The sequence below is a fragment of the Eleutherodactylus coqui genome, chromosome 2 (genome assembly GCF_035609145.1).
Source record: "Eleutherodactylus coqui strain aEleCoq1 chromosome 2, aEleCoq1.hap1, whole genome shotgun sequence".
Classification (NCBI taxonomy): Eukaryota; Metazoa; Chordata; class Amphibia; order Anura; family Eleutherodactylidae; genus Eleutherodactylus; species Eleutherodactylus coqui.
The window spans coordinates 326,211,576-326,234,587 of NC_089838.1; the positions used below are offsets into that span (position 1 = coordinate 326,211,576).

Here is a 23,012-nt window from a genome sequence, read left to right on the forward strand (position 1 = left end):
CATCAGCAAGTGTCAAATACATCTCCTGATAATAGAAATACTGTTCACGAAATTGTGAGCCATGTCCATCCACGGTTCAAAAAAAATGCTGAGCTTTTGCTAAACAGACTGTCGCAGAATGGCGATATTACATTGTGGAATTTGCGCAACGAATTTGTTTATAAAGGTGAGCCGGTTAACGGGTCAAACATTTTGGACTTGATCCGCCATGCTACGCAGAGCCATAGCGCTATCAAGAAAAATCACCCTCTGGGCTGGGACATTTTTATGCGAGCATTGGCCGAAGTTAATATGCCTTCTACGGTCATTGGCAGCCACAGTACTAGAGAAATTCTCCAGGATTTGAAAACAGGCTCAGGTCCCGGCTTTGCACCTGGTACCCCCAAAAACAAAATCCTGACTTTCTCCCCAACTCCACACGGAATAACCCAGGGGAGCCTGCTGTCTAAAAAGCGACCGACACCAGTGCACCCCATGTCCTGGTTAACTTTGTAAAGGATTGTAAAAAATGTAACTATATTTCTTTTAACATTATACAGTGTTATACATATCTATGTAATCATTCTTATGCATTCCTTTATGTAATAACTCTATATTCTGTATTTTTTTTTCTTACAGTGCATCGTTTATATATTCTGGGGACTCAATAAAGCTTTTATAAAACATTGCATTAGTTTGTGTTCTTCCTATATATTAACTTACTTATACTCGTAGACTTACTTGATTGATATATAACAGCAGGTCAACCTATCAGGCTACACATAACATCAGCTCATCCTATAAACATAATAACCTATTCGTTGGGGATTACTTGAATGGTAATAACAGCTGCTCAGACTATACATATAATAAGGCCTTTTGTGTTCTCTATATCCGATGACTTGGATGGTAGATAACAGCTGCTTAGGCTGATGGGTTGCAGTGCTGAAAAAATCTTTTAGTGGCTTGAAATGCATTCTATATATTAACCATATACTCATAAGCCGACTTGATTTGTATATAACAATCAAGTCAAACTATACATATAATAAGCCCCTTGATTATCATGACACACACTGTATTCTAAAGTGTGTCTCGTGATGCGTCACAGGCTTAGAATGCGGCTGGGGGCCCCTGATACACGTCACAGACGGCCAGCTGCTGCACCGAAGGGATAGAGGGTCAAAGGTCATGGGAAGGGGGCGTGGCACCTGTCACTTTCCAAAAGTGGGCGGCTTGACATTTTGTATGGACGTATACCACTAGCAGCAAATTTTTTTTTTTTATAAACATTAGATTTTTATTGAAAAGGTTTTTTTATCACAAACATTTGTAAAATAACATTATGCATTACAAAGATATAATCATGGATTGTAAGAAAGGTAAAATCACAAACTAGAATTGTGTCTAAGCAGCTGCATAAGAAACAATTACATCAAATCAACAGACAAAAAAATAAATGCTGAGGGCGGAAGAAATTTAAAGTTGGAAACATCATAAAAAGGCTTAGTTGGTATAACAAACTTTTTATAATGAGTTAAGATAGTGTGGAGGTGGGCATAAAACTATAATACTCTGCAACCAAGTATCTCAATTCCTCCTAAATTAGATTTTTCTATTTAAGGCACAGGCGTTCATATACTGGAACTAGCTATTTTGTTGACTGAGTTTACAATGTCAGAAATGGGATAGAGATGGAATAAAGGGACTGGCCCAAAATTGGGCAATGTTCAGTTTGGTAGGAATTAAAATATGAATTAAAGGAATACGTATATAGTGTTAGGAAATTGGTCTATATCTAAGTTTAGTAACACCGGGTCAGGTTGAATTTGTATGTTACTGATATTGGACATTAACTGGAAGACCTGGTTCCCGAGTCTCTTGAGATAGGGGCACTGCCACCATAGGTAGAGGAAAGTACTATCCAAAGCCCCACATCTTCAGTAGTAGCTTGAGAGTCTAGGGGATAGTTTATTTAAAGTTAAAAGTGTGAGGTACCATCTATATAGGACCTTTTGTGAATTTTTAAAATGAGTTGAACACTTTGAAGCATGAAGAACTGGCATGAAGAACTCCCATTGATTGTCTGAAATTTGAATTTGTAGCTCATTCTCCCATTTTTTTTTAGATTTTCCATAGTATCCAAAAGGGGATAGTTTAGGATTTGGTTGCATGAAGATAAACCTTTATTTGATTCTTGGGTAGAGGAAAGCCATGCATCAAGCTTGGAGGGTAAATTAATTCTAGAGGGAGGAGAAGAATTTTTGAGCACGTGCCAAATTTGAAAATATTTAAAGAAGTCTGATTTGGGGATCTGATACCTGGAGATGAGATCTGTGAATCACACAAAAACACCATTGTGCCAAAGTTGGTGAATCTGGGAAAGGCCTAACACCCTCCAATTAGACAAAGATAGGGTCACTATTGCCACTTCAAGAAGATCAATGTCAGTTTTATGAAGAGGAAAATAAATAATTTTTTTTTTGATTGCCACTATGTTCCATGCGCTTGAAATAGCTTGAAATGAAGCTATACTCAATGGCAACCTATAATTAAAGTAGGTTTGGGCCAGAAAATTGATTTTTAATGGGTGCTTTCCTAATAAAATGTTTTCATTTGGCATCTAGGCTTTGGAATAATCCTTAAACCACTGAGCTGGTCCAGAATAGAGGCCCAATAATATTGAATAATTGAGGGAGAGTTTAATCCTCCTCTCTTTGGATGTTGAAATAAAATGTCGGATTTGATTCCTGGTTTTCTTTTCCTCCATATAAAAGTTTGTAAGAGAGTTTAGAGGTTTTTAAGATATGAGATTGGGAAGTAAATGGGAACATTACGAAAAAAAATTAACATCTTAACTGCTAATATTCTACCCAGCCAAGAAATATCATACAACCTCAATCTATCTAGTTCAGATTTGATTGATGAAATAAGAGGTTTAAAATTCACATCAAATAATTTAGACGGAGAAGCTGTCAAGTACATTCCTAAGTATGGAAGAGCATTTTCAACCCAATTGAAATTAAAAGTATTTCATGACTCCGCTATTGTAGATTTTTTAATTCCCATACTAAGAAATTGTGACTTGGAGATGTTGATTGGAGATAAGACACTTCAGCAAATTTCTAAATTATATTGGAATCTAAGGATAGTGAGAGGAATGGATTTGTCAGGGATAAAATGACATCATCAGCAAATAAACCTATTTTGTGGACTGTCCTCCCTACTTCAATCCTTTGGGTGTCATGCGAGGTTCTTATGTTCTGCAAAAGGCTCTATGATTAAAGCAAAAATTAGAGGTGATATTGGACAGCCTTGTTTCATACCTTTACTTATAGCGAAAGGTTTAGACATAAAACCAGAGGAATAGACAGAGGCCTTGGGTTTGGAGTATAATGACATAGCTGCAGAAAAATATTTTGTTGGAAGCCAATTTTCCGAGGGCAGTGTGTAAATGCCTCCAGTGTACCCTATCAAATGCTTTCCCTGCATCAAATGCCAAAAAAAGAGAGGGAAACCTTGAAGCTCATTCGAGCATTAGCCTACTCGAGATACTCGTTACTCGAGACGAGTACCATGGGGTGCTCGATAAAAATTTTCCCACATGTTTTCAATGGGGCCGCAGCTGCGGCCGGCGACTCCATTGAAAACAATTGTCTGTCGGCACCCCTACATTCTTTTTCAGGGAAGGGCTTTACATATAAGCCCTTCCCTGAAAAAGAAAGATTTTACTGTAAAAAACAAGTAAGAAAAAAACGTACCTCTCCGCTGCTGCCATGTCCCGCGGGGATGCAGAACACATCTGCCATGTGCAGCAGATGTTTACTGCATCCCCGCAAGGAAAAAGAATTCCCTGCTTCACCTGCCACATCTGTGACAGATGCAGCAGAGAAATTCTAAATTCCTGCAGGGAATAAAGGATTCCCTACCGCAGCTGTCACACATGACAGCTGCAGTGGAGGATCCTGCTGCCGACACCCCTGAAATGTTTTTCAGGGAAGGGCTTTAAATATAAGCCCTACCCTCAAAAACAAAGAAAAGTGTTAAAAAAAACCAAAGTGTTAAAAGAATACATACCCGCGTCTTCTCCTGGCTGTCCCTAGCTCTGTAGATCTCAGCTATCAGCATGCCAGGATTTAACCCCCCCCCCCCTGCCTACTGGTAGCTCTGATTGTGATTGGCTAAGTGCTTCAGCCAATCACAATCAGAGCTACCAGCAGGTGGGGATTCTAAATCCCCGCATGCTGATAGCTGAGATCTAGAGAGCCGGGACAGCTGCAGAAGTTGCCGCTAAGCCCCAGCAGCCGTCAATGGCTTTTCAGGGAAGGGCTTCATAAGCCCTTCCCTGAAAAGCCATTTAAAATAGTGTAAAAAAATAAATAAATAAATACTCACCTCCCTTCGGCTGCCAGGGCTCAGCGGCGACTTCTGCTGCTGTCCCCGGCTCTGTAGTTCTGAGCTATTAGCACCCGGGGATGTGGCAGATGTAGCAGCAGGGAATTCTTTTAACTAGCGGGGGTGAAGGAAACATCTGCCGCATGCGTTCTTCATGCCCGCAGGAGTCACGGCAGCGGCGGAGAGGTAAGTTTTTTTTTTGTTTTGCACTAAAATGTTTCTTTTTCAGGGAAAGGCTTATATATAAAGAACTTCCCTGAAAAAGAATGCGGAGGGCTGGCAGAGCATTGTTTTCAATGGAGCCGCCGGCAGCAGCCGCGGCTTTATTGACAACAAGCATGCAGCTGTATTCACGCGTGTTTTTGCTCGTACCTAGGTGCGGATGCATGTGCGCACCTAAGTACGCACAAAAACACGCTCGTGTGAACTTAATGTTTTCTTTTAGATTATAGAGTAAGCTACAGTAATTAGCGAATTCTTCAGCTATTTTGTGTGTGGGTTCAAAATGTTATTGTTGTGTGAATCTAATGGATAGGGAATTCTAGTTCTCGTTTCTTTAACTTTAATTCTATTTCAAGGATTTTCAAAGCTTTATTCCCTTGTGTATAGTGAGTTAGCTTAGATTTGCGGAGATAAAATTCATATTTATTTTGTAGAAGGTTATAAAGTATAAAATGGGCCTTTTTAATTTCTAACAGGATGTGATCAGAAAATGATTTTTTATTTTGATCTTCTAGACATTTAATGTTTTTTAGGATATCGTCTACCTCTTTTAGTCTTTTTTTCTTGTCGTAAGCCGCTTTCTTTAGAAAATAGCCCCTCATAACCGCTTTATGTGCATTCTAAATAGATGTAATCACCGTCTCATCCATGTCATTTAGGGTAAAGTGTTCTTCGAGAGTGTTTTGCATGTCTACAGTGAAGTCTGAATTGTTAAGCAGAAGGTTATTTAATCTCCAGGGAGATGAAAGAGACAAATTATATATTTTTTTGATTGTAATAGAAATAGGGGCTGTGTCGGACCAAGTCATTTAAATGGAGGATGAGGTATGTTGTAAAAGCCATTTATCGACTAAAAAAAAATCTATATGAGAATATAGTTTATGAGGATTTGAGAAAAGGAGTAGTCGTGTTCATTTACATGTTGGATTCTCCAAACATCAAATAAGGTTTATTTAAAGATTAGGTCCTGTATGTCATGAGCTTTGCTTATTGGGTTTGTAACATTTCTATCCATACAGGAGTAGGTACTATACTGAAGACCCCACATACCAAAACTGACCCCTGTTTAACTGAATTAAGTTGATCTAACAGACCATGCAGAAAAGATATGTGCTTTGTGTTTGCGGAGTAAAGAGAAAGAATAGTAAAGGGGGAGTTATTGATTAAGCAAACTAAAATTACATATCTGCCCTCATTGTCTGTCAGTGTTTTAATACACTCGAATGCTAGATTTTATTTTATAACCACCAATATACCCCTTTTTTTAATTTATGGTGTGTGAAAAGACAATGTGTAGGAAGGCCTTATTTTTAATTCTGATTAAGCCTGCAGCACCTCGGTGGTCTCCTGAGCACAGAAAATATCACACTTTCGTTTATTAACTTCTCTCCTCTTAAGAGAGCGCTTAAATGTAAGTACCATCTAAACAACAAAAGTTTTGAGCTTGAATTTGTTTGTGTAACGTGTGTGGAGACCCGGTCAAATGCTGCACTAGCCACCATAGGCCCGGGCATCTTAAAATAGAAAGACTTGTAGAATTGGAATGTATTTTGTTCTCTTAAAAGGAAATCGACATAAGCCAAAAAATTAAATTTAACATATTAAGATTGTGAAATAATAAACAACATTTTTTTAAGAGTCCTGGTTCTACGTGTACCATAATAAGGAATTTAGGGAGGTAACAAAAGTACCTGTATTTATAGGGTGAAAACTAACTGAGACAGGATCCTCAGTCTTGCTATAAGGAGAACCTTAGGCCCCCGTGACCACACGTAAGGTTTAAAAGTTAGGAAGAATAAGAGAAGAATAGAATATAGGTGCACAAATAGTATTGAGGATTAATCCAACTATAGAATGAATCATAGAAGGATCAACCTCCAAAGGAGGAGGACAGACAAAGAGAGGGCAGAACCCAAAAGTCGGCGCTTTAGGAGAGCAATTTTGGGTTACTGAGGTCCATTCTTTGCTGAGTGAGGCAGGTCTTTTCTTAAGCTAGGCTTATGAAAAACCCTATGAACCCTTCATGTAGCTGGCAAATCAAGTTCATAAGCAAGCGGATTTACTACTGTTAGCGCAAAATTCGCTATTATAGATATACCATGTGTTCCAAATTAAATAATATGTGTACAGGCCTGGAGAGCCTTCAAAGACCACACGGACTACATCATGTGTTCCCCAAAGAGTCTGTTTTTATTATTCGCACGTGAAACTTAAATAAGTTTCAACACAGGAAGTCAGGCAATTTAGCAGTTACAGTGAGCTGATAGGCCATTTCTCAGAGGGAGGTATTTGTGAGGTAGCTTGTGATGTCATCCATCTGGGAGGAACTTCAGTGAGCACGCTCAGTTCATTCTTGAATTTGGCTTCATGAGAGAAACATCCTGTTTCCCCTCTCTGCTGTCCAAGACAAAGCACTCCTAAAAAGGTTTGGCCAGTTAGAACTGGTTTTACCAGTTCTTGAGCTCCTCCAATTCTTGTGGAGGTGGGGGGGAGGTGATGTTCCCTTCCTCCAGAAGTTCAGACCATTATAGACAAAATACAGTATATTCACAGTTGATAACAGAAAATACATACAAAATGGTGAACATATAGGATATCTCCCACAATTCCCTCCTTTGTTGTGCGTATTTTCATTCTCCTGGATGTTTTTTTTCTTCCTATTTGTGTTCTCGGGCCTTTCCCTACGGCCTACAGGGGACCCTAGCTGTCACCTCTGCCATGAGGCTGCCTCCCGCAAGGGTGACACCCCACGCCTGGGCCCTTTCCCTGTCTCCTACCTTATCCATTCCTACTGCTGGGTGATATCCAGGATAAGGAAAATACCTCACAACACGTTACAGTTTCCCAACGGTATTCTAGGTAGATGGCTCCTGAAAGATTGATCTTTATTTCACATTTTCTGCATAAGCCACCTTGTTCATAGTTTAGATGATACAACATGTTGAATGTGACTGGCTTTCCAAGTGTGATCTCAGGTTATATTGTTTGTTACATGTTAACATTGGTCTGATTACACAATATGGCTGAAACATTGGTACACTTACTGCTACCTTATTGCATCTGTTGACATTTTTCCGATCTTTGACACATTACCAGGGGCGTAACTATAGAGGATACAGAGGATGTGGTTGCACCCGGGCCCAGGAGCCTTTTGGGGGCCCATAAGGCCTCTCTTCTTCATAAAGGGAACCCAGTACTATGAGTAAAGCATTATAGTTCAGGGTCCGGTTCCAAGTTTTTCATCGGGGCCCGGGAGCTTCAAGTTACGCCTCTGCACATTACATATGAAACATTAATAACCCTCTTCATAGGATGTACGTCTTTTGTTACCCTTATGAGGAAGAAGAGAAATGACAGCCCAATGACCGCAAGGGTCCTACATATACCAAAGGATTATGGGCCACATTTGTCTCCTTCCTTGATTATCTTTATTCAATGTCTGACATGAACCCAAATTAGCTTTTCTTGAGGTTTCACTGTGATCGTAGTGGTTAACAGTACTTGAAAGGATTCTTTGCATTTTGATCTGGAAACACGGAGAATACACATTTATGAGTGACAGATGATATAACTCCTGATGTAAGGCACTCACATGGGAGGTGAGGCCCTCCTTTGTGGCCTGTAATAAGAATAGGCCTATTACAGCATCATTACCAAACAAAACCTTCATAGGGACTCAACTTAGTCTTATATTTAGGCGTGGTTCTAACCAAGTAGATGACTAATAAAATGTTTACCTTTATTATTTATTATTACTTCTGGTGTATCCAAATATTCAAAATTACTTTCATAAAACATATTCTTAGGTCATATTTTTGGCGTGTTAAAAATTATTTTTATTTCTCAAGCCACGCCTCCAAATAACATGAAAAGAGGTCTATGCAAACCAACAACTCCAAACACCTACCTGTGGTAGCTGTATGCTATCATCCTGCAGTCACTGATACAGATAGTCTGGCTCGCACCGAGAAGGTACCTTAACCAATTGGCCTGGATTGTAATGGGCGCATATCATGCACCCGTGTACAAACCCTATTGCAGCAGTGTTGAACCCTGGGGTAAGCCAAGCAGAAGACACCATACCGCACATTACCTCCTTGGATGAATGGGTTAGCTCAGGGATCAGGTGTGACATCATGGAGTACAGCGTGCAGGGGAGGCACAGGCATTTACCTTTCTGCCAGACCCCAGTAGCATTCCGCTCGCTTTTCCACTCCTCCTTTTTCTTCTTTTGAGGCCTGTTCCTGTAATTCAAGCAACAGAGAAATATTTACACCTGTTTCAGGTGCAAGCAGGTTACGAGCCGTTACCTCATTCAAGGGAAGTCAGGCTACTGCGGTGCCTGCTCTCTGGTTCCTTCCAGCCTCAGTGGTTGTCTCTGTGGCATAAGCCTGGACTTGATGATAAGTCACCTGTACAGAAAGAGCTAAAACCTTGTAGAACAAAAACACTGCTTCTGCGTTCTGGATTGGCTTACTCAAGGACCCCATGAAACTTCCACTGTGCCACATAGATGTGAAATCGTGTACGATTCCAAATGTGTACCTTAAGTCGGTGCAGACACAAACAGTCTTACCTGCAGCCAGCTTACATATTTCAGTGAGCGCCATCACCTCTATTCCCTGAGTAACTGAGTGTCTCAGGAGGGAAAGAGTGTTTTTTGTACAATTACCTCTTTCTGTCGGTTACCACTGCATAGCCTGTTTTACTTGTCCATTTCGTCGATATTTGGAACTATCTATGGGAAAAACTCAAGATTTACATTAATCATGGCAGTTACAACATTATTGTTAGGACACCCAGTTTTCTGTTTTCATTAATCTTCCGACAATCATTATCATGTGCCTGCTATTTAATGTCATGGTCTGCGCCTGCTGCCCCTCCTCTCAACCTTCTGAATTCAGTAAAAGACATGAAACATCATTTGGAACTATACCCCTCTTGATTGCGATATGTGAGGGTGCTAGTAGGACAGTCTCATACATAGCTAGTCTGGAAGCTGAAAGATGTTTAGTTTGTACTCTATGCAGTATTTTATGACCCCTTGAGGAAGCGTGACGTTACGGGGCCCCACACCATCTCTGGTACCTGCACGAAAACATACTGCCAACAGGAGAGGAAATATTGTTATTACAATCTGCAACCATAACAACTGCACCAATGATGGTTAATTACTGGTTTACTAAGGGACTAGTATCCCTGATACCCTTTGGGATATACTCAAATTCTGTCATTAAAAATTTTCTTATTTTTCAAATGTAACAATCTTTACGTAAAATACTGTTAATTGAAAATGAGATACACTCTAGAATAGAACTTTTGTTATTAATTTGACTAAAGTACTTATCAGGTGTCTCAAGTACACAATTTTCTCATTTTAGTATCTTAATTCAATAATATTCAAAATAACACAACTCAATATTTTTAAATTCTCCACATACTCAAAGAACCTATATATATATATATATATATATATATATATATATATATACTGTGGCAATCATGGACTATTATCTCACACAACTACCCTTAGGAATAAAATTAGATGCCCCTCCTTTGGTCATCTACATTTGTTCAAGTGAGAGACTTAACATGGAGTCTAAGAGTGACCTTCCCTCTATACATTACCACAATATACATATCTATACCAGCATCCACTTAAATGGAGACACACTTCTCTCCTAGGCTGGTCTGTGTGGAGGGTGGAGCAGGACCACTTCCTATTGTTCTTCCCTCCCATCTCCTTACATCACCTAGCTCCACCCCCTGTGGTCTGGCTCAGCGTTTGGTCTTTCTTGCCTCATTTCATTTCTAGCCACTGGACAGTACACACCATATAACACAATCTAACTCTCATACGGGCCCTTCATCTATACACACAAACTCACACTCACTGGGGTTTTCGCTCATACACAGACTGATAAGTATCTCATGTGAAGTAGAAACTGGGATTGTATTTACTGTACATAGAACTTCCCATATTGAACAAAGTATATATATATATATATAAGAAAAACTCTTATGTACCGTGGTTTTTACATATTTTGTTCAGAATAGGCTATCCAATGACAAACATAATACAACTTATGCCCATTTCCACCCACATACTTATATTCACCACTCCAGATAGCAGCCATTATCACCGTTCATTGTTAAACCTTCTACCTTTCCTTAACTCATTGACTTGCTTTTTCCTTCACCCATTTTTGTGTGTCCAGTTATGTTTACAAACATCATCTCACTGAATTTGCTTGCGAGTCATACTTCGATTTTTCCCACAACTCACGACACAGGTCTGGCTTACCACTAATAAGCACTTACAATTTCACCCCTGCCCATCTTGTCGTAATTGGAAAAATCCTTAATTAATTGAGATTCTCTACTCCCGCACCTCATGGCACAGATCTGCACTTTTTGGCACCACATTGTGGAACCTCAACAGTCCGTTTGGCCTGCCATAATCGGAGCAGAATCTCTGGCTAGCCCACATCTCTACTCCAAGCCCAAATTCCCTTGAGTTGAGGTATGCAGACATGGCAAATGCAAGCATTCCATGTGCACCCCTCCCCCCCACATAACAAAGGGAGACCTCTTCAGCCACATGTTGAACAATGGGAACTCACCGCATGGACACTCTCAGCAACTTTACTCACTACTATAACCTTCAGCTAAAATTGCTTACATCAACTTTCCTTTTTACTTTCTTTTAACAAGTTATACTTCACATTCTTTGTTCCTTATTAACCTGCACAGTCTGTTCACACCATTCACTACTACAGAGAATATATAAACCCCCATAGCTCACACCTTCTTTCACTCAGGACATTACTTCACAGACTTTCATAAAAACCACACAGTATATCTACTTGATTGTTCTTTTGATACAGACTTATCATATTTCAACTCACCCGGCCCGGGGCGGATCATAGCAGAGAGGGAGAGATGATACAGGTACAAGAACAACTTATTACCTTGTTTGAGCTCATTATCTGTCCGTCTCTGCTTCGAAGTCCCCTTGTGTCCGGATAACGATTAAATATCTTCATATCTCTGTATCTTCATTATCCCAGCGGTGCCTCCAATTTTGTTAGCGCAAAATTCGCTATTATAGATATACCATGTGTTCCAAATTAAATAATATGTGTACAGGCCTGGAGAGCCTTCAAAGACCACACGGACTACATCATGTGTTCCCCAAAGGGTCTGTTTTTATTATTCGCACGTGAAATTTAAATAAGTTTCAACACAGGAAGTCAGGCAATTTAGCAGTTACAGTGAGCTGATAGGCCATTTCTCAGAGAGAGGTATTTGTGAGGTAGCTTGTGATGTCATCCATCTGGGAGGAACTTCAGTGAGCACGCTCAGTTCATTCTTGAATTTGGCTTCATGAGAGAAACATCCTGTTTCCCCTCTCTGCTGTCCAAGACAAAGCACTCCTAAAAAGGTTTGGCCAGTTAGAACTGGTTTTACCAGTTCTTGAGCTCCTCCAATTCTTGTGGAGGTGGGGGGGGAGGTGATGTTCCCTTCCTCCAGAAGTTCAGACCATTATAGACAAAATACAGTATATTCACAGTTGATAACAGAAAATACATACAAAATGGTGAACATATAGGATATCTCCCACACTACCCGCATGATGACAAAGGGACCCACTTAACGCGGCGCCAGTTTCAAAGATGAAACCTTCAATTTGAGATTTCTAGAAGACAAATATACCTTCTGTCCCATCCTGTAAGGTTCAGATACTGACAGACTCCTCCCATTATGCAACTTCATACGAGCCCCTGATGCTTCCAGGTTCTTCTGTACTTCTTACCATACCCCCTGCAGCGCATCTGTGGAAACATCAGCTGCAGGACAGGCCACCGGAGTAGAAATAGCTGTAAGGAAGCGAGGATGCTGACCATATACGCAAAGGAATGGAGATACCCCAGTGGAAGAACAAGTATGGTTGTTTAGCGCAAACTCTGCCAACGGCAGGAATTCTGCCCACTGATGAGCCTTTTCGCTAGCAAACAACCGTGAGTATTGCACTAAATCCTGGTTCTTCCACTCAGTCTGACCATTAGTCTGCGGGTGGAATGCTGATGAGAAGGGAAGCGATGTTCCCAGGTTTCTACAGAAGGCTCGCCAAAAATGCGCAACAAACTGAACACCGCGATCAGATACAATGTTCTCGGGAACCACATGTAGACGAATGATTTCTTTTACAAAAATCTCGGGAAATTCTATTGCAGAAGGTAGCTACTTTAATGCCACAAAATGTGCCATTTATGAAAAACAGTCTACAACAACTAGGATAGTGGTAAACTTCTAAGACACAGGTAGATCGGTGATAAAATCTACCAATAAATGCGATAATGGACAAGACGGCACCGGTAACGGTCTCAGAGGCCCCACCGACGATGCTAACGACTTTTACTGCGTGCACAGACAGAGCATCCCTTAACAAACTCGTGCATCTCACGAGACATGCCTGGCCACCAGTAGTGTCTAGCACAAAGATCCAGAGTCCCCTGAACCCCCAGATGGTCAGTGAGAACAGATGAGTGAGACTCTTTAATAACTCTGAGATGCAAGGTCTCTGGCACAAACCATCTGCCCTCCGACATCCCCGAGGGAGCGTCCTGCTGACAATTATGTAGATGTGGAACGAGATCAGATTCTACAGCTGCCACCACCACCCCAGTTGCAAAGATATTCTCGGGAGTCACTGTCTCACTTTCCGGCAAAACGAAACTCTGTGAGAGGGCATCTGCCTTCACGTTCTTCTCTCCTGCAATATATGTAACGACGAGGTTAAACCTGGCGAAAAACGACGCCCACCTGGCCTGACAAGCTGTGAGTCTCTTAGCATTGGTGAGATATACCAAGTTTTTATGATCAGTATACACGGTAATGGGATGCCTTACCCCCTTAAGATGGTGACGCCACTCTTCTAGAGACCACTTAATCGCCAATAACTCATGATTACCCACGTCGTAATTACGTTCCGCTGAACTGAACTTCCGCGAGAACGCACATGGACTATACCCAGATCTCCCGCTGATTTCCTGAGACAATACAGCACCCGCCCTCACGTCAGATGCATCGACCTCAATGAAGAACGATCGCCGCGCGTCAGGCTGTACTAGCACCGGGGCAGCAGTAAACGCCCCTTTGAGATGACTAAAAGCCTCTAGGGCCTCTGGTAACCATCTTACCAAGTCGGCCCCCTTCTTGGTAAGATCGGTCAAGGGTTGAGCAAAAACAGAATAATTCTTAATAAATTTATGGTAAAAATTTGCGAAATCTAAAAACCGCTGGAGAGCTTTCAGGTTACCTGGTCTGACCCATTTAGAGATTGCTGCCACTTTATCAGACTCCATTTGAATCACCGTGGGTGAAATCACATAACCCAGGAAAGACACTTGTTTAGTACCAAAAATGCATTTTTCTAACTTGACAAAAAGTTGGTACTCACACAAATGGGTCAGAACCAGCCTCAGGTGCTGCACAGGTGAATCCCAGTCTGGGGAGTACACTAGAATGTCATCGAGATATAGGACCAAAAATACCCCCAGGAAGTCATGGAAGACCGCATTCATAAATCCCTGGAACACAGCAGGGGCATTACAAAGTCCGAAGGGCATGACTAGACATTCAAAATGTCCGAATGAGGTGTTGAACGTGGTCTTCCACTCATCTTCCTTTAGGATGCAAATTAAATTGTAAGCCCCCCATAAGTCTAATTTGGAAAACCAGTGGGCCCCTGCCACCTGATTCAATAAATCAGGAATCAAGGGCAAGGAACATCTTCACTGTAATTTAATTCAAAGCCCGATAATCCACACAAGGCCTCAATGTCCCATCCTTCTTCTCTAAAAGAAGAGACCTGCCCCGGCAAGCGACCTGGACGGCCTGATATGTCGTTTGGCCAGAAACTCTGAGATATACAACTTAAGGGCTTTATGCTCACGCCCCGACAAATTGAAAATGGCTCCCTTACGGATGGGACTGTCGGGGATCAAATCAATACCACAGTCCCACTCCTTATGGGGAGGCAAAGTCTCAGACAGTTTCTTGGAAAATACATCATGAAAATCAGACAAATACTCAGGAATAAGTATGGTATCTTCTGAACACATGGATATAGTAGCTAAGTGACTATGACAGGACAACCCCCAATGTATCAATTCCCGAGTGGACCAATCAAATCGGGGATTGTGCAGTGCCAACCAGGGCATACCAAGCACTACATCAACGGACATCCTTTCCATTACCAAGAACGACAGATTCTCAGAATGGAGAACACCCATAGTGAGCTGAAAAATGGGAGTCTTCCATTGTACAACACCTGCAGACAGAGGGGTAGAATCAATACTAGTGAAGCGTATCGGAATCTTTAACACCGAGAATTCAGTCATCAAAGGTCTGACAAAACTTAAACTAATCAAATTGGCGGCAGCACCTGAATCAATAAAAGCTTGACCGGACTGAGTAAAATTTCGGAAGTTAATCTGACTGGGCACTAGCAACTTAGGGAGTACCTGTTGTCCTAAGCGATCCTCACAAAAATCGCCTAGGATCTGAAGTTTTCCGCCTGTTCAGACTGATATTGTAGACGCTTCTGAGGACAGGTCGCTACACGATGTCCGGCTTTCCCACAATAGAGAAAGAGACAATGAGTAATCCGGAACCATCGTCGTTCCTCGGGACTAAGCTGGTACACTTCCATAGGCTTGGCACCAGAAGTTGGCATGGCAGAAGTGGGAGCGGTTCTGCTGGATTCCTTAGCCTTACGGGCCTGATGTTCATCTTTTCTAGATCTTAGCCTTCTGTCAGCTTTGACTGCCAATTTCATCGCATCATTGAGTGTCACGGGGTGAGATGAGAAATGAGTAGATCCTTAACAGCGTCATAAAGACCGAACAAAAACACATCTATAAGGGCGCTATCGTTCCAAGAGGTTTCACCTGCATACAGTCTAAATTTAGAGCAATAGTCCTCTAGCCACTGCTGCCCCTGACGTAGAGACATAAGATGAGATACAGATAGTCCCCGACTTACGAACATTCGAGTTACGAATTTCGGTACATACGAACAAGGTCGTCCTCAAGCGCCTAAGGCTAATTCACATGGCGGCAGAGTGGTGGCAGCAGCGAGCAGGAGCCGCGCCTGCCGCAAACAGTAGCTCTCTCTTACTGTACCCACGTGGTTTCACTACAACGAGTGTTGTGAACTCCAAACATGTCGGGTGCCAAGCGCAAAGGAAGTGGTGATGCTGGAATTTCTAAGAAACGCCAGGCCATCACGATGCAAACAAAGGCTGACATCATAAAAAGAGTGGAGCGCGGTGAGAAGATGTCTGATGTTGCTCGCTCATACCAGATGAATCGTTCTACCATCGGTACCATTCTGAAGAGCAAGGATGGGATCATGGAACATGTGAGAAGTTCAGTGCCTATGCATTCTACTATTATTAGTAAGAAACGTGGAAAAGTGATAGAAGAACTTGAAAATCTTCTGAGCATTTGGATGGAGGATTGTCATCAGAAAAGAAAGCCACTAAGCTTAATGCTGATTCAAGAGAAGGCTTTAAGTCTTTTTGAAGATGTAAAGACAAAATATGGGGAAGAAGCAGATGTGACCTTTACTGCAAGTCATGGATGGTTTAACCGCTTCAAGGCACGTATTAACCTCCATAACATAAAAGTGACAGGAGAGGCGGCAAGTGCAGATACAGTAGCAGCCCAGGAGTTCCCCGCTACACTTAAGGAAATTATCCAAGAAGGTGCGTTTTCACCTCAGCAAATATTTAATGTTGACGAAACAGGCCTTTATTGGAAAAAGATGCCAGACAGAACCTACATCAGTAAGGAAGAGAAGTCTATGCCTGGCTTCAAACCCGCAAAGGACAGACTGACGCTACTGCTTGGCGGAAATACCGCAGGAGATATGAAGATCAAGCCATTGTTAGTGTATCATGCTGAAAACCCAAGAGCCCTGAAAAATATAGCTAAGGCCTCACTTCCTGTTGTGTGGAAGAGTAACCGAAAAGCCTGGGTCACTCTTGCTATGTTTCAAGACTGGTTTTATCACCATTTCATCCCCGAGGTGGAACGGTACTGCCGGGATAAGAACATTCCCTTCAACATTCTTCTCCTTTTAGATAATGCAGCGGGCCACCCTACTTTCCTAGATGACTTCCATGCAAATGTGAAGGTAGTTTTCCTACCACCCAACACTACCTCCCTACTCCAGCCAATGGACCAGGGGGCCATTGCAACCTTCAAGAAATACTATCTCCGTCGCACGTTTCGTCAGGCACTGAAGGCAACTGAGGGTGAGTCTGGGATGACATTGCGTGAATTTTGGAAGAACTTCACTATCTATAATGCCATAAAGAACATTGATGCTTCATGGCGTGAAATTACCACGGCCACCATGAATGGGGTTTGGAAGAAACTGTGCCCCATGTTTGTCCACGATGCCCCTAGTTTAGCGAAGCTACAGGCAGAAGAACAAAATGTAGTCAACAACTTAGTGAGCATCAGTGAGAAGCTTGACCTTCATCTTGAGGAACAGGACTTCCATGAATATTTTGCTGTGCACAACCAGGAGCTGACAAATGAAGATCTCATGGAACTGGAAAACCAGAGGAAGGAGGAAGAAAAAGAGGACGAACTGGAAGTGGAACCAGCACCGAAGCATTTCCAGACAAAGATGATGGCAAAGGCATTTCAAATGATTGAAGACTCTCTGGCACTCTTTGAATCACAGGACCCAAATGTGGAACGGTACACCAAGGTTGCAGCATCTGTCCACGATGCACTTCATTGCTACCGGGCCATATACGATGAGAAAAAGGCGGCTACCACCCAGGCATCGTTAGACCGGTTCTTTAGGAGGATGGAAAGATGCGATGAGTCTCATCATGACACTGAACCAGTGCCATCGACGTCAGGTGTTACAGCATCCACGCCAACATCTTCTCACCCTCCCTCTAATGTTGATGTCCCATTACCACTGAGTGCTGATGACTCATCCTCTCCAATTGTTGATGCATCAGTGTCTCCCATTTCTGCTGCTCCACCATCGCCCAACGTCTCCTCCAGTTCCAGTCAGTAATTTCCCACAGAAAGCCAGTCCACATACTCCAGCTGTGTCACCTTATCAAGGTAAGATCCTATTTTTGTGACCCTTTTTTACACCCAACGATTCTATTACTTGAATGTGCATTCAATTAATAGAATCCGACATACGAACAAAACGGACTTGCGAACAGGCTCCCGGAACGGAACCTGTTCGTAAGTCGGGGACTATCTGTACCGCCAACCCCGCACGGTCCAACTCATCAAAAATACCTCCAAGTTCCTGAAAAATCACATCAACTGACTGAAGGCAAGCTGAACTCTTGGGTAAAGAGTAGGCCCATGTCTGGGAGGGACCCCGAAGTAAGGACATAATCAATCCAACTTTCTGGGATTCTGAGCTGGAAGAGCGGGGCTGCATCCAAAAATACAATTTACATGCCTGCTGAAAAATAAAAAACTTGCTCCTCTCCCCTGAAAATACCTCTGGAAGAGGACACTTGGGCTCAGGAATAGAAGGGGCGGCAGAAACATGCACTAACTCCCGCTGCTCCTGGGCCACCATACGACTGGACAGGTCTTGGATCACGACCACTAAATCCTGCAACTGACTTGCGAGGGTACTCATGGCCTCCATTGGAGAGCAATTTTAAGGGCCAGTTATTATGTTACGGTATACTACCCTTGATACGCCAGCCCAGGTGCCCTAGATCTCACCCGCAACCCCTGTCCCTGCCTGCTTGCCTCCACTCCTGGCTAACCCCAGGCGGGCAACTGGGCGGCAGTCCTTACTCGCACTAGGGACTGAAAAAGAGACGCTGGCATACCTGGATGGAAAGGCAGAATACTGACAGGAAAGGGAGATGTAAATAACCAACACGAACAATACTGAGCCGAAGTGAGGCAGATGGAAAAACCTGGCGGATAATAGCAAAGTACAGCCGACAAGATGACAGAAGCAGGAGACTAACAGAGGCAGACTAGCTATCTCACTGAGGGAAACCAATAACTGGCAGTGATTGCAAGTCTCTGCCTGACCTTTAAACAAAAGCCTCCAGCCAGGGTGGAGAGAGGGAGACAGCCAACTCCCAACAGAACATAACAAAAGGTAGCTCATGCATGGCAGCTGCACTCACAAGTGCGTTCACGCATGTGCCTCGCACCACCCCGGCCAGGCACCCGCGCACCCGGCAACCAGACAACAAGCCACGACCACGGGACCGCGCACACCGCCGCCCCCGGAGGACCAGCAACCGCCGCATAGTAACAATGTGATGACATGTGTGGTGCCATTTTTGAAGATCAACAATTCTAACCGAAACCCCTATTTGCAGGGTATATTTTTCTCTATCAAGACTCTTGTAAATTTGGCATATTCTCTTCTTTTGGCCAATGTAGTAGATGATAGATTGGAGAAGAGAGATATTTGCTGAAATGGATCTGGGAGTTTTGGATTTTGTAACAGAGCTCTAAAGGCCCATTTAGACCCAACGATTCTCGCTCAAAAATCTCTCAAAGCCGTCTTTTGAGCGAGAATCGTTGGGTGTAACTGTTTTCATTAATAAGTCATTCATCGTTGTCTTTCAGCAAGCTAAAAGAGAAAAATGAGCCTTATCAGTGCCGCGCACTGAGTTCTTAGTGGGTTACTACTGATACTATCGTTTCAGCTGGTATCCCACTCGGAGAACACAGCCGGAGTGTGAAGAAGACCGCGTTTCAGCTGTTTTCTGCATACCCCGCACAAAGCGCTTAGCTGGATACCAGCTGAGCACTCCGAGAAGACAACAGCTGTGTGCAGAAGATAGCAGTCCCGCTTATCTTCTGCAAACAGTGTAAGCCTTCAGTTACACACTTATGCAAAGTGAGCGCTCAAAACTATCACTCAAACTGCCGTTTGAGCGAATTTAGAGCGATCATCTTGCGTGTAAATGCCTACGATTATCACTCAAAAGATGTTTTTTGAGTGACTTTTGAGCAATAATTATTGTGTCTAAATGGACTTCTAGCAATGCATCCTTGAAGTGATAAAAGTGGAGTCTAGCCAATACATCTCTCGGAACATTCGCTGATAGGCTTTTTGGTTTCGGTACTCTGTGGGCTCTGTGAGCATCCGGTATGATAGCTACGAAGAGGTCATTGAGAAATTCTTTGAGCTGCAAGTCGCTGACAGACTCAGAAATATTTCCAAAACGAATGTTATTTCTTGGTCTGTCTTCTAAGTCTGTCAGTTTCAGTTTTATGGCAGCTACATCATCCTCTATGTCATTGTGGGCATCCACTGATGAATTATGAGCAACTACAAAGTCCTCCATCTTTTCTTCTAGTTGAGAAGTGCGATTTCCTATTGCTAGAATATCCACATGTATAGATGAAACTGCTTCCTTGAGGTCTTTTTGGATAGTTTTCTTTAGGTCTTGAAAGAGAGTTTTCAAATCATCTGGGGAAATATTAGAGACCATCTGAAGAACACAGATTGAAGAAGCTTCTGTTGGAGGTGTTTCGTGTTGAGGAAAGGAAGTATTGCGATTGGATGAAGTAGGTGCGTTCTGATATTCCCCGACCTTCTTGGGTGAGGTCATAGAGGAGTTAAAAGAGCTTTTTGGTGCGTCTAAAGCGGCAGAATTTGCAGCGTTTATTTGGGATGAATTCACAGCTGGGAAAAATGTCAATTTTGGTGAACTCCCCTTCTTCTGCCTCTTGTCATGTTTTGAATCCTAGAGAAGTAGTACGCCCCTATTTAGAATGTTTAAGGTCATGGCTTTGGGTTTTTTAAAAATAGAAATTCAAGTCATATCAGGGGTGAGGTATACATATCGTTAGGCCAGCATGCCCGAATACATTGAGTAGAATTAAGAGGAAGCATAATTCCAGTACTGTAGTTATAGAAATATGTCAAGCTAAAGATGTTAACAGTAGTAGTGATTTTGTGCTGCCAAACCTTTGTTTTTATATTAACTTTGCTTTGCATGGGCCAAGAGAATGTTCAACAGGTATAAGAAAGCACAGCCCTGGCTTACTGAATTAAATTCAAGGCTTTATAGCAAAAGTCTAATACAGGGTGTTCTTATAGTAAAAGACCACTTGGTGGCAGCAGCTCTTATTTCTGCAGATTAAGTTCCTTTTCTTCTTCTCTTCACTTATGGGTTTGAGTATTTCTTACTCTGCAGCCCACAGGCTTTACTCAGTCATGCAGGCAATAGATTTGAATCCTGGATGTAGAAGACTGGATGATTTGGAGCAATGCTCTGCAGCTCCACCAGGGCAAGGCATGTGGTTTCTCCCTTCTGTGTGTACTGTGTGATTCTCTGTCTGCCATGCAGGCTGCGCTCACAGGTTCCGACAGTGGGCTTTCCCTCCTGCCGCCCCAGCCCCCCCCCACCCACACACACACTTCACAGGGTCTTCCCATCATGGTGCTGCACTCCAGTCCAGTCGTGTGGGGGGTTTGTGATCTTTCCCCTCACCTCCCGGCTCCTCTCAGCAGTCCTTAAGGGTCCTCCTGCAGATCGAGCTCCTGGCTTTTCCTGCTCCAGTGGTGTACACAAGGCCGCAATCCTCCAGGTTGTCCTATCAGGCTGCGGAGACCCTCTTTCTGATCCCCTCCACTCTGGGGTGATGATGGTGTGGTCTTGGTGGGTTTAGGGGCCCTAGGGAACAGGGTATCAGTGGGGATTATTGCTCTGCCCCAGGAGCTCTCTGATCCTACAACTGTCCTGCTGACTCGTTAGGCCCCATCCCCAGCACATTTCTTTTTATTCATATCTTCTAGATGCTTAATACGTGACAGGAGCTCATCTATCTCTATTTTTTTTTCTTTTCAAAAGCTCTTTTTTTTAGAAAGTGACCTCTTATTACAGCTTTATGGGCACACCATATAGACATGATTGAGACGTCATTGCATCATTCAGATGCAAGTATTCTTCTAAACATTTTTAGGTTTCACCTAAGAAATTCAAGTTGTTGAAGATGGAATTATTCAGCCTCCACTGGGATGCGGTCGCCAATAGCTATGATATCATTATGTATGGAGGACACAGCTTCTTTGATATCTTTATGTAATGTCTCTTTGAGCTCTTGAAGCATAGCCCACAGGGTTTCAGTTGAGATATGTTCTGTATTGATTTGTTGAAATGCTGAAATATCTTGTGAGGGAGTTTCTTGTTTGTTAGAAAAATGTCTTCTTTTTTTCCAGAAATAGTGATGAACAAAGTAATGACTCATGGGCAGTTGTTCGGCAGAGTTGTCTTGATAAGATGGTGCAGTTGCTCTCTAACTGAGCATCCTTTAGATTTAGCAGAAATTAGGTTTAGAATAAAAATAAGATCTTTTTGTGTTCACTACTAGGTGGCGAGCTTCATTTGGAAACAGAAAAATGGTGATAGAAAATTGCTACACAGAAAGTCTTTTTGGATTTTTAAGTTGCATACCAGATTTCCATCTGGACTTAATTATTAAAAATTTTTATTTTATATTTATTGAGAGTAATGAGGGTTTTATTTTTGTCTTTCTCTCCTCCCTCTTCTCTCTCTCCTTCTCTGCTCCTCTGGCACTCATGGGGTCAATATTATTTCAATTGACATGTGCTCTAAATGTGATATCTATTATACCATTTGATTGTGTAGGGTTGCTTTTAGATTTTGAAGTGTTTCACTTTTCTGTATGTCATGACTAAGAGCGGTAACGCTTGAAACACGTAGGTGCTGTCGTGTGCAGTCACTACCTTTGTCATTTTCATGAGATATTAATAAGGCTAAACTTTGAAGGTAGTGCTGGGATTGTTACCATATTTTTCGGATCACTATATATCTCCAAGGGTCCATTGGAACATCCCTTTGCACTCCTCAAAGCAACATTCAGGTTGAGAGCAACATTTGCAAGATTGGGTGAGCTGACCTTTTTTCAGTTTTTTGCAGTAAAAAGTGCCCTAATTTTACGAATTGCAAGAATTTCTGGACCAAAAAAGTGCATTTCTGGCGTTCTTTATTTTTGGTTTTGGATGATATTTACTGTATAGGGTAAATAATGTTACTTTGATTGATCAGAATTTTATGGATTCAGCAATGCCAAAATGTATATTTATTTTATTATTTAGATTCTTTTATTGTAAATATAGCAAAAGGTTTTTTTTTACTTTTCTTACTTTTTTTTAACAATTAGTAAAATTTTATTTTTACAATTTTTTTAGTCTCCACAGGAGACCACAACATGTGATGTTTTCAATGCTCCTGCAGTATGATGTAATTCCATATTATTACATCATACTGTGATCAGGCAGGCAGTCTACCATGCCATCCCACGGGCATGGCTTGATAGGCATACTGCCAAGACAGCCCTGGGGCCTTT

The 23,012-nt window shown here is 42.2% G+C and overlaps 1 protein-coding gene across 1 annotated transcript; it reads left to right on the forward strand.

Moving 5' to 3' along the window:
• The first annotated feature begins 15,825 nt into the window (after nt 1–15,825).
• LOC136610303 (tigger transposable element-derived protein 1-like) lies at nt 15,826–17,706 on the forward strand. The gene has a single exon (XM_066589533.1). The coding sequence runs from the start codon at nt 15,826–15,828 to the stop codon at nt 17,704–17,706; it is 1,881 nt and encodes a 626-aa protein (XP_066445630.1).
• The last annotated feature ends 5,306 nt before the right edge of the window (nt 17,707–23,012 follow it).

Excerpts from the sequence above, each read along its gene's own strand:
- LOC136610303 (XM_066589533.1), top strand. The coding sequence starts at position 15,826 with ATGTCGGGTGCCAAGCGCAAAGGAAGTGGTGATGCTGGAATTTCTAAG.